The sequence below is a fragment of the Mytilus trossulus genome, chromosome 14 (assembly GCF_036588685.1).
Source record: "Mytilus trossulus isolate FHL-02 chromosome 14, PNRI_Mtr1.1.1.hap1, whole genome shotgun sequence".
NCBI lineage: Eukaryota > Metazoa > Mollusca > Bivalvia > Mytilida > Mytilidae > Mytilus > Mytilus trossulus.
Window position 1 is genome coordinate 10606398 of NC_086386.1, and position 13231 is coordinate 10619628.

Here is a 13231-nt window from a genome sequence, read left to right on the forward strand (position 1 = left end):
TTCTATGCTACGGGCTTTTTTAAAACAGCTATAAACGGTTATGTGGTAAATAAATGAACACACACATGCCATTACATTTTTCTATAGATAATATGGTGATAATAATGATAATAAAGATGCATTAAAAAAAATTGAACTACATTTTTATATCGGTAAAATCATTTACAAAATGTTGATGATACCATTAAAAGTTTCAGACCAAATGTTTTTGTACTAATTTTCTGATTTCGCCAAACTTAATTAATTGATAAAAATACAAAATGTTATTAGAGACTAAATACAATGTATCTGAAGATGTTCAAGGTAGGTCTTCAAGTTCCGTTTCTAGTGCATCGAACAGTCTACAAAATAATGTTATAGATATTATCAGCTAAATGTATGTTTAAAATTAAAATTTCATAGTAAACATTTGAATTATCTACCTTTCACTAGCAAAATCTTAACATAAGTAAAAGATAAAATATATAACATGTCCTACATCCTTTCACAAAGGCACTGTGCATGTATATTCACATGTGTACGCATGTACTGATTGTTGCTGTCTCATTGGCAATTTAAACATACCACATCTTTTTAATATGTCTTACAAGTTCGATATATACGTAAATGTAATTCTGTTGGACGCCTTCACGTATTACGACCGATTTGCATTTTTGTATATGTGAAACAATGTTTGCATTTTATTCTGAAGTAGATCAAATAAAATAAAATAAATCATTTTTTTCATGTAAAAGGTGTGACCTAAAACGTTGATACAATTTGTTAGAATTGAGCATTACGGATGAAATATATTTTCTCTCAGTAAATATTATTCAAACAAAATAAGAGTTTTAATAATTAAATTCACAAAACCCGTCAATTAAGCATAAGCTATATATATGTATCTTTCATAATATGATTTTAAAAACTTCAAAATACAAATATGATCTTTAAAGTTGAAAATAGGTGTTAATATAAAAAAGATGTGGTATGATTGCCAATGAGACAACTGTTCACAAGAGACCAAAATGACACAGACATTAACAACTATAATAGGTCGCCATACTGCCTTCAACAATGAGCAAAGCCCATACCGCATAGTCAGCTATACAAAGCCCCGATAAGACAATGTAAAACAATTTAATAACCTACTTTGCATTTCTTACCTTGTTATGTCTTTACTTTCTCTCATTTGATCAGTTATTCGTATCATTTCGTTCATTTCATTTCCATTCTGGTTACAAACATCATCTACAGTAACAGATTTGCCTGCCTTTACGCCATATACTTTATCCTTTAGGATAGGGTTAAAACCTTCAAATCATAACACATTACTAGTATGTTAGCCGGTTGTAGTTGATATTGAAGGTATATTCAAAAGAAGATATGGTATGATTGCCAATGAGACAACTCTCCACTAGAGACCAAATGACACAGAAATTACCAACTACAAGGTCATCATACATGTCCGGCTTTCAACTGGTAATGAGCAAATCAAATACTGCATAGTCAGAGTTGTTCATTTTAAGGTAAATATGATAAGACAAAAATATCAAAGGAATCTTGCAGTTTTTGTAGTTGTTGAATATTCTGGCGTTAATTCTTTTTCGAAATCATGAAAATGACCGATCATATATTTATCTTTTTTCATGGGGAGTCCACTGTATGAACACACACCAATAATATTTAATTTTGATGACATTTTAAAGAGCGCTCATTGGAACAATACATTTTCCAGATATTTCAATGGTGTCGAACATTTAATGAAGATCTTGAGAATTCAGGATATTGAAATGTTTAGCACAAAAGTACACATGTGCTTGTACCTGTCATTTAATTATGATATCAGCAGAATCACATTTTTATTAAAATGTAATAACCGTGATGACGTTGGGTGCGTTGTACATACCAAATCTTTTAGTTAAACCATAAGTATCTAATGTACCTGTCTGTATGGAATACTCTTCGCCTTTCACAGCCAGACAAAAATAAATGTCGATTTGTATCCCAAAAATAGGTTGTGGAGTCCTAAAACAAAACGAACAACATCTCCATTTCGTTACAGTTTCAGTATCTCGACTAACTATAGAAATTTCGAATCACATCCAACGTGTTCATATTGTTTAAACCCTTCCGGAGCACCTGAGATCACCCCAAGTTATTGGTGGGGTTCGTGTTGCTTAGTCTTTAGTTTTCTATGCTGTGATTTGTGTACTATTATTTTTCTGTTTCTGTTTTTCTTTTTTAGTCATGGCTTTGTCAGTTTATTTTCGATCTATGAGGTTGGCTTTACCTCTGGTATCTTTCGCCCCTCTTTGATATGAATACATATGTGAATCCTAATATTACTAATTCACTCTTTTCATTTAATGAATTAAAAGTATGTAAGTCAATTAAAAGTGTCACCTGAAACACACGAGTGTAACAATAATATTCACAAAGTTTCGTGGAAGAAAATCAGCTATATGACCTGGCTACGCGTAAACACAAAGTACATGGCAAACACAAACTGTATTACAATGAAGCTTGTTGTCACAAGCATTTAAATTTAATAGAAATAGACACACCTATAGACAAACATCCAAACCATTGTACCATTCTGAACCTAATCATGTATAGCTTTGAACTTTAAAATGCCGTAGTTTGATCGTTTGAATTATTTTATATTTGTCGGAGTCTTTTACAGCTGACTATACGGTATATGTGTTGCTCATTGTTGAAGGCCGTTCAGTGACCTATAGTTGTTAATTTCTGTGTCATTGGTCTCTTGTGAAGAGTTGTCTATTTGGCAATCAAACCACATCTTCTGTTTTATATTAATATAAAAATATTAAAAATTTTCATATTGTAGTAATACCCCATACTTACTCCACATTTTGTAAGGTATAAATCGTTGTATCTCCTTTCTGGAAACTTTCGACACAAGTAAAATCTGTATGTGACAGTGTTGGCATGTTTAATGTAAAATCCCTCAGTGTATCTCTATCAAAATTGAAAATAATATTTTTCCTGGTCTCTCCATCATAACCGCCATTCCATTTACCCTGGAGGGAATCTTTGAATTGACAGGATGCATCTAAAATAATATATAATGATATTTTATATAGAGAGCGTATAATCCTACACTAAGTAGAATAATCATTTTTTTTTTAAATCTTATTTAGTTCTGACTTCCATGCACTTTATCGTAAAGCCAAATTTAGTGTATATGACATAATGAAGAATGCTTATATACATTAACCTGTTTCGTTATATAAAAGTAAGAAAATGAGATGGTTGCCAACGTTACAATGTGACAAATATCAATGTCGTGAATATTCTGGTACCTTTTCCTCAAACAATCCCTCCTAACAGCAGTAAACAGTCAATTATAATTATCAAAACGGTTTTTAAAATAAAGATTCAAATAACTATTTTTATTTATATCCTGTATGAAAGGAGCATTCTCTTTCATGGTAGTATTTTAAATTAGAATAAAATAAACACTTCTCTGTTTATATAAAAAAAAAAAAGGATATGGTAAAATTAACAATGAAACATCTCTTCAAAATAGATCAAATGGCACAGAAATTAACACTTATTGGTAACAGTACAGCCTTCAACAATGAGAAAAGCCCATGACGCCTAGTCAGCTACAATAGGCCAAAAAATTAGTTAAATTTACTGAACACTAAAAACTGTATTTACCTACAGGTGAATAATTCATATACGTATTTTGGTCAATGAGTAACAGATATGGGATAGTTTATAGTTATAAAAAATGTATACATATATTTTGTGATTAAATCACTATGCAGCATCATATTAGATAAAGAGATAGGATATGATTGCCAATGAGAAAACTCTACACCAAAGTTAGAATAAAGTGGATGTAAGCAATAAAGGCAACCGTACGGTATTTAACAATGAGAAAACATACATGGCCAAAAAAGCCCCCTACACAAGCAAAATATGAAACAAGCTAAATTAAATAAAATTAATAGAAAAGAAAAACAATTAACAAAAAACAAATATGACTGACAGAATCGACGACAACATTCGAACAACAGTTGCATAACTTTGGACAGGCACATGACATATGTGGCGATGTTAACCGTGTATTTGAGCGCTCATCCCTCAGATCTATACAGAGAAAAAAACATAGAACAAAAACACAGACAGGACATGGCAGGGTATATATCCATCCATCACCCCTAAAATATTGTAGGTAATTAAAATTAAGGGGATATAAAAAGTAAGAGTATATAAATAAATGCATATATGTTATTAACTAACCTGTATAACTAATTACAAAAATTACAAGCATGCAAAAGAATCCAAACTTAATCATAATGTCCTAATAATGTCTTCCACACGGCTTTTCAATATTTTGGTATAAGTATTTTCAATAAGTTTAAAAATTAATGTATGCCATTATTTTTTCCTTTATTGATTTATATATTAATCGAAATTGATGGTAAAGGTAAAACTTAACTCAAGTTTCTGAACAAGCTGAAATAAAAAAATTAAAACACAAATATTTTGTTGTTGCCAAATCATGCAGTTCTATGGACCGCAAGCGGGAAACAAACACTCTTATTGTTCATTATTTCTCGTGACAATAATCATACCATTGATATAGATTCCACGTCAGCAGGAAGTTTACACTAGATCTGATTGCATATCTTTAATAATCAGTAAATTTAAAACTTTGTAATTAAAAGTTGACGGTGGTTGACAAATAAAAGTAAATCTTAACTTTGACACATAGCATGCATGACAATGGATGTGTATTATACCTATATATATTGAGGTGTCAATTGAAGCAAGAATGTTACTATGTAAAATGTATAGACTAGTTCTTGAATTCATTTTTTATTTTTTTTGTTCACAACTCTTTATGAATAAAACGACGCTAAAATTGTATGTTTCTGTTATCATAACAATTCAATTTGGCATATAGACGTGAATGCTTTTAGGTGGGGGGGGGGGGGGAATTAAGTTAATTAAACTGTAAGGTGTTGACCATTTGATATTCTATGGGTGGATGAGGGTGGGTAGGGCAAGAGGATTTAGAACATGAATTTCTTGGCTTGGGAAGAACTGAAAATAAATAACCTAGCAATATACTTTATAAACATGAATTATTTTCTTCAACCCAAATGCAGAAAACAATTGTGTTCAAAACTATAAAAAAAGAGCATGCGGAGCGATAGATGAAATTAATAGTCAGTCCAAAATGTTAGTGTCTGCATTGCCCCACCCCAACCACACCATTGCCCCAAATAACAAATTGATAACCTCTTTGAACGACTTCATTGGTATATCAAAGTGATGAAGCAGTTTTAAATCTCATAAATTTATTACTATTAAATATCAATTGTTTAACTCACACCATAAAAAAAGAGATTAACTAATAAAAGATATTGGTTGACCAACGTCCAGTGGCAAATATTATGCATATCAAAAATAATGATAAAGTTATATGATTCACTTTTCACTGTTTGTTCTATACTTATTTTAACATGCTACAAACCGTTGATTGTGCGTGTAAGTAAAAAAAAAATGGGAGTGGCCAAATTAAACGTTCGACAGAATTAAATTGCAGTGTTGTGTTACAATTATGTAGCCATGAAGGACAATTTCATTTGACATACTAAACTATGAAAGATCGGCTTTCATTCGACATATGGACATGCAGGTCAAACATAATTATTCAAGCATAATTATATCTATCATATTTGTTCCTTTTTATTAAATTGAAAAAAGGTGACGATGAGCTTATAATACAATAATTCAGGGTACGTCGTGGGTCGTCGTTGGTTGCAAAGATTTCAAAGATCACCGAAATTATCGAAATTACCGCACCAATATTAAACAATTCAAAAGATTTTTACGGAATAATGTAGGTCATAAAAGTTTGTAAACTATAATTGTTACTATACGCTTGATTATCGTCATAGCAAAAACATTATCAAGTATCTATCTCATGTTTTTAGAAAAATTAACAGACGTGACGGGGTGAGAATCAAAATACCTTGAATTCCATTTGAACCAACATTATCAGAAGATTTTTTTCACGAAGAAATAGACCTTAAATGATGGGTTCTGGTCATTTGAAATGTTAACATAATGCAATCTAATAGATTGAACATAATGTGTCATTAAGAGATATATGATACTGAAAAAAAACCTGAAGCCTCAGTCACACATACAGGATTTCTGGACGCAATCTGGACTCGATAGACAGGGCACGACATTCAAAATGTCTCCAGATCATGCTTCTCATTGTTGAAGGCCGCATGTTACATATAATTGCTAACATCCACTATTGACCATTTGAATTTTGGCGAATAGGTCTTGTCTCATTGACAAGCATACAACATCTGCTAATTTTTATAGCGATCGATTCAAATTACACTGTATAGACACCAAAGGGCATTGTTACGATTTTGATTCTTTACAACAGAATATGTTGCGACATTGTTATCCGACTAGAGAATAATGATAACTACATGTATCCTCATGCAGTTATCTGGAATATCTGATCTTTGTCTTGACGGAGCGTTTTAAGTCTGGAACAGAATCCAATGGATCTGGAATGATACAAAACGGTTGATCAAACACCCTTAACTGCTAGGGAGACCCATCCGATTTATCAAGTCGAATATCATAACAATTGTGACTATATCCACAGGCCCTAGACGTATATATATGGACACTATGTTCTTCTAATTGTCAATATTTTATATACTATTGACAGAACGTCTAGTGTCTGTGCTATATCATGACAAATTCTATTGTACCGGATTGTTAAATCATAACAAATTGAATGACCTAAGTCGATTCACCGTTTGCTAACTGTCGGGACTCATTCGGTATTTTATTTTACCAGACGAAAAATACAAATCGCACCAGAATCTGATTTGGAACGGGATACATGTAATCGGGAGACTTCCTGAACAATATCAATCTGATCATTGCCATGATTAAACATTATTATTTTTTTTATAAATAAAGAGCCCCAAATCAAATGATCACGATCCGACTTTTGGCATATTTTTCTCGGGAATTTATGGTCATGTCTAGGACGACTGTAAAAGCCCTGCATTTTTTACTGAATTTGTAAAAATGAAAAACAATTATTATTCAGATTCTACAAAAAATACAGATACATATTACTGAAACATCGACTCGTTTAACATTACAATTTACTACTTATTTTAGTATTTTTTTCCTTTTATTTTTACAATAAATTATTATTGTAGACACCCATTAGATAGATGCTTTTGCACAGCAAATACAGACAGAAATGCACAAATCTGTAAAAAAATAAATAATCCCAAAGCAAATTTTATTTCTATTTTGTCTCCTTATTTTTAAAAGCACGATCTCAGCACACTTAATACTGTTTACCACATTAAGCAGTCGGTCATTTAGTGTACTGCCTTGTAGGAGACTTCTGTAACTAAACACCAAGAAATAATTACAATAGTATGAACACTGTTACTTTATTGTTTACATAGTCCAATATACTTGACTATCCTTTAATAACAGAACATTATAAATTGTTGAAATATCCCCATATCGTAATTAAATCGCCTTCATGACAAAGAAATTTGTGTTCGGAGGGTAATGTATCAATATGTTACACGCGACGTTTAAAATTAAATCAAATTAATAATATAGTACAATTTAATTTGGGGTACAATTTTCAAAATATTGAATGATAATAATTTTTGTCACTCTGCCCTTAACTAAGTGGCGTTATTGCATGTTCTACAAAATAAGAAAATGTTGAGATACTTTTCATGGATATCTTTTGTGTTTTGCTTCTCTACAAATATTTGGACGAAACTAGCAGGTAATTCCTTATAAATTCAGAGAGTTTAAGTGTTAAAATATTTATATAAAAAATATTAGATTTCTGATGAAGACATTTTGATTCAGAGACATTTTTAAATGTTGTTATTGGTGTTGAACTGGCTTTGTTAAACTACATTTATATGTATGTACCTCCAAATCAGTACGTTTTGCCTTTTGAGCCTTTTTTTAGGGTTTAATGTGCTTTTTACGTATCGATCTGATGAGTTAAGTCTTTTCAACTGATTTTGTAAGGATTTTATTATGTTGCACTGTTACACCTCTAACACAGGAACGAAAGGTGAAAGGTGGGGGAGGGGGGGGGGGACACAAGCAAACTTGTTAACCCCCGCCACATTCAAATATTATTTAATTTTGTTTTTTGTTTTTTTGTTTTGAATATGAATCAGGTTGTAAGTTTTCCAGCTTTTCAAGACTGGTTAGGTTCTGCCCATTGTTGAAGGCTGTACGCTGACATACAGTTATCATAACTTCTACGTTGGGTCATGTTTAGACTTATCTCCTTTGCAACTATGCACACTGTCATCTTCTTTTTTTTTTTTATATATATTTGATATCCGAGGTTTGTAAGAATGAACCAATTTAGAATACATAAACTTTTCGATGATCCGTGGTTAATAATCAATTGTCTGCTATGACGTTCAGTGACACATATTTCATGCATATTCGTATAGAGAGTCAATTATTCAGGTGCTTTTTTTTTAAGTAGTGGTCTGGAATTTAGGGGTAAATATTTTGTAAATGATGTATGCTTTGTTAGAGGCAGACTATCACATGTGTCTATCAATTAAGCAATGTATGAAGTCACACGAGCACCACTCAACATGTACCTAAGGAGTTATTTACCATGAACATGAGCATGATTTAATCCAACACGATGACATGAAATGTTTTCACTTCGCGGCCGGATATTGCTGAGTATTCGTACATCTCTCCTAGCAAAATGGGTACCTCTCATCATGGGAAGAGTAGTTATAATGACCATAGTTATACTGCTTAAAAAATCATTTGAACTTTAACATGTAATTAGAAGTTTAGATATGTAGATAACTAAAGTGCTTATTTTGATACGCGCGGAATTACCTTATAAACTTACATTGGGTATATAAATATATCAACCGAGTTTCTGAATTTTGTTTAACAATGTACCTTTTTTCAATTAATTTAGTGCATATGATTTTAACATTTCAAACATATAAATCAGACATTTTAAGGTACATAACATGCAGTGAATTTCAGTACAGATTATAACAATATTTGAACGTTTTACATCGGTAATGATGCTTTTTTTTCAGATGCCCAATGTATGATGCCGTTTGGTGAAGAAGATACCTATGTCAGTGCTTCTACAGGAACAATAGGTGCTAATGTAACACATATACTTGACTACCCATTAACAATACCTAATACACCGAAATCAGATTTTGCATGTCTTGAGAAAAGAGAAGACCGATACGTCCTAAAGTAAGTTCACATCATTTTCTAGAAATAAAAAAAAACCCAACTTGTACGTCTCTCTGACCAAGTTTTAGATGTATACCTCGAATTTAACACCAGCAGTCATCTCAATACCAGAGTCTACGTGAAACGATACAATTTTAATTCTAAAATAATCAATTCCCCTCTCCCTTACCTGAGTAGCAATATACATGTACCTACTTCACCTACACATTTTCCAACTCATTCGTTAATCAAGAGCTTTCAGCTGTTACTTAGACATTGTAAAACGTCACTAATGTCTGAGTAGAAAGTTGAGGACCCATGGGTTATTTCAAAAAATATCTCGTTCTGCATCAAAAAATAAAATCAGAAAATACCAAGACCATGTCGATAAATATTTTGTATCAACTTACCAAATAGTACACAATGGTATTAACGTATAGAATCTAGGAATCTTTTTTTGTATGATAACCCTAAACATGACCCCTCCCGTTAGATTTTTGATAACTTTACTACCCAAATGGAAGGACAAACTAACAATAATCGAAAAAGGACCAAAAGAGAAATACAATATATGTTATGTGCTCGTCATCCTTTCTTTTATAAACGTCAATGGTGTCATACTTAAAGGTTGACTGTGAAAATTTGATAGGTTTTTGTGTGTGTGTGTGGTATTTTTTTTGGTACAGAGTATAATTACATATTTAGTAATGAACCAAATCCAAACTATTGACTATTGACACAATGATGTTTTCATCTTGGACCGAATCAATCACCAACGGCTCGGTGTTTGCAAAGCTGTATGAGCATATAACGAAAATACTTTTTTTTTTCAGAATGGTGATTGAACCTAATATATTCGGGACAATCACGAAGTTTTATATGTGTATAGAGCTGTTTAAGGCCGACAACGTAACATTTTATTATTATTTGGGAACAGGTTAGTAACAAACGTCGTGATTATATTGAATGTGGTGTTTATATTATACATTTGTGATTAGCACCAAATTAAACATATACAAAAAATACAGAAACAGCCAGATTAGCCGACAAGGCTTCGATACTGGAGAATACTGTTCATTACCCTTTTATTAAGTCTTCAAGTTAACCAAAACACTGAATATTTTTCTTTTCAACAAAACATTCCCCAGTTCCAAGCTGACTTTTATTAGTTCAATCTTAGGTGCGTCCATGTTTTTGTAGTTTTTAAGTTGACACATATGTAACCGAAATGTTTCCTTTCCAACATGACACTTCTCATTTCCAATTTGACGTTTGTCATTTACAGCTCAACATTTATCGTTTCAAGTTGCCATTTTCACTGCAAACTCGACAATTTTAGGTTCCAAGTTATCATTTCTCACTTTCAATTTAATATTTCATCCTTTTAACCTGACGTATCAAGTAAGAACTTATCAATGTTAAATTGAAAATGTCAACAATTGAAATAAAAAATGTTGAAAATAAAATGTTCCTATTAGTCAAAATTGACATTGAGCTCACCTCTAGTTACTGATAGTACACTTAGATCGGGAGTTTATGTATTTTGTCTTTTTGATATTTTGTTTTATTCCTTGTGCTGATTTGATAAGTATAGCCCTTTTCAATTAATTTCTAAGTTTGTTGTTTTGTTGCGCTGTTTATTGTATAAGCATAGCTGAAGCCATACGGATACCTAAATTTGATTACATACATATATATCCTCTCTTATTTTGCTAAACAACAACGACATATTTTAACTTCAATCAACATGATTTAGAAATTGGATGATAAAAAGAAATATATATATTTTTCTTTTTTCAAAATTACATGCATATCCTACTTTCATAAAACACACAACTGTTTTTATTGACTATTGACAAACTGATATTCATTGTGACATCTTTATTATGGGAATGTAGTCAAATAAAGAAAATTTTCTTTTAGATTTTGAGGTTTTTGCTCAAGACTATTTGTTAGGCGATTCTGCCGGTGCCACTATTACATTTGAAAAAGTGTGTAACAGGGCATATCCTTACGAGAAACAAACATTTGTTATGTTAGTTAAAGCAGGTACGTTACTATATGTATGTCATGTTAACATGACTGTTTCATGTTACTTTAAATTAGTATGCTAGTTGATTTGGAGAGATTTAAAAAATAATCGGCATAAATAGCATAAATAGCATGAACTGAATAAACGTAAACGCTATCGAAAAAATGGTGCGCTAAATTTTTGTTTAAAGATAAACGCAAGTAAAGGGAACAATTTATTAGGAAGAGCGCTTCTATTTGTAATGAGACTGATAGTATTTTTCCGAAAAAAAAATTCCAGACATTGGACACAAAAGCAAACAAATTCATTCTTTTAAAATTTATTTTGGCTGAGTAAAATGTTTTGACAGTTTTTCAATTAAAATCAGAATTTGTTTCTTTTTTTCTTTTTGTCACTTTTGATTCGTTTATCAGTTCACTTAAAAAATGTTATATGTTCTTATATTAAGTTATTATGACTGCTTCACTTGTTCTGCTGCTTCTTTAGTGAAGTCTATATATATTTAAATATATGAGAGTAACAAAAGGCTTGGTTTTAATAATCCTGTTATATATCCTCATGTGGTTTTCCATCTCTCAAAATTTAATCATATTGCATGTATCGCAAGGATTGACTTTGGTATAGAAATAGGACCATATAGACTTCTTTCTATCACGAAACACAAATAAGAACGCTGTTTTCAAATTTGGTCTCAGGAACAGACGAAAAAGGATTATACATGTACCTATCATTCCATTCCAGATGCTTATTATAATGGATTATTGACAACGAGGTGTCCAGATGATTTATTGGCAATATTCCAGAGTGTAAACATAACCCTGTCTGACGGCACCAAAACGACAAGCTGTCCAGGAAACACGTTAGATGTGTGTGCAAACAGAACAACAGTTAGTTTTGGTTACAATGAGTCATGTTCTTCTCCTGCCAAACAAACATCTCGTATGTATAAAACTCTGTTTCCATATTAAACGTAAAACATATGTATCACTTTTATTGACATAATATTTGATGGGTCATTACGCTGAAGAGTAAAAGAAAATAAAAATATCTAAAAATTCAACATGGATCGGTTTATATTATTAAAAAATACAGAACTCAACAACTCATATGAATACTACTAGAACCACCTTAACAATGTTAAACACCTATAATAATAATCAATTACAAAAACAAAATAATATAAAATACTGAATTAATTTTGTACCTTTTTGTTATGATTTAAAATTATCAAATTATATGATGTCTGTGTTCCTTCTTACCTAAATCTAAACACAAAAATGCTTATAAAGAACTTGATTCTAACGCAGATAATGGAAGCTACAGTTGTTTATTTTATACCACTGTGAACAGCCTTACATATCTAGGACTTTGGAACCAGGACAATACTGTTGACGAACCGAATACATACAGATTTTCTTGCTTTGTAAGTAGTCTGACATTTCATAAATTAGTCGCTAAAGAAATTGAATTATATTTCTCAGTTTAAGGAACTTAAACATCTAAGATCAACCCAAGTATTTATATTAATGGGATTCGTGTTATTTGGTCTTTAGTTTTCTATGTTGTTTCTTGTGTTCTTTTATTTAAGTGTTTGCCGTTTCCTTTTTAGCCATGACAATGTCATTCTATTTTCCATCTTTGAGTTTGAATGTCCATCTGGTATCTTTTGCCCTTCTTTTATTAGTACTTATAGACGACAATGAACATTGTTGTCTGGAAAATCATCGCTTTTACTTGACTAAAGAATAAACAATATTAATATGACGCGCTTGTTTGGCTTTTTGAACAAACCCATGCTCTCACTCTAATAAAATTTGTTTGAACATGCGTATATTGACTTCTTTAGAATAACGAATTTAACATATTTTCATGCACTTAATATATTTCTTTAACTTTAAAACACTTTCAAACTCT

The 13231-nt window shown here is 31.4% G+C and overlaps 1 protein-coding gene across 1 annotated transcript; it reads right to left on the reverse strand.

Moving 5' to 3' along the window:
* Nucleotides 1-126: 126 nt before the first annotated feature.
* LOC134696035 (uncharacterized) lies at nt 127-4402 on the reverse strand. The gene is made up of 5 exons (XM_063557586.1): nt 4255-4402; nt 2848-3055; nt 1925-2007; nt 1146-1293; nt 127-341 (listed from the first exon to the last, which is right to left on the reverse strand). Exons 1-5 carry the CDS (start codon nt 4307-4309, stop codon nt 299-301), a joined length of 537 nt encoding a protein of 178 aa, XP_063413656.1. The 5' UTR covers nt 4310-4402; the 3' UTR covers nt 127-298.
* Between the last annotated feature and the right edge of the window lie 8829 nt (nt 4403-13231).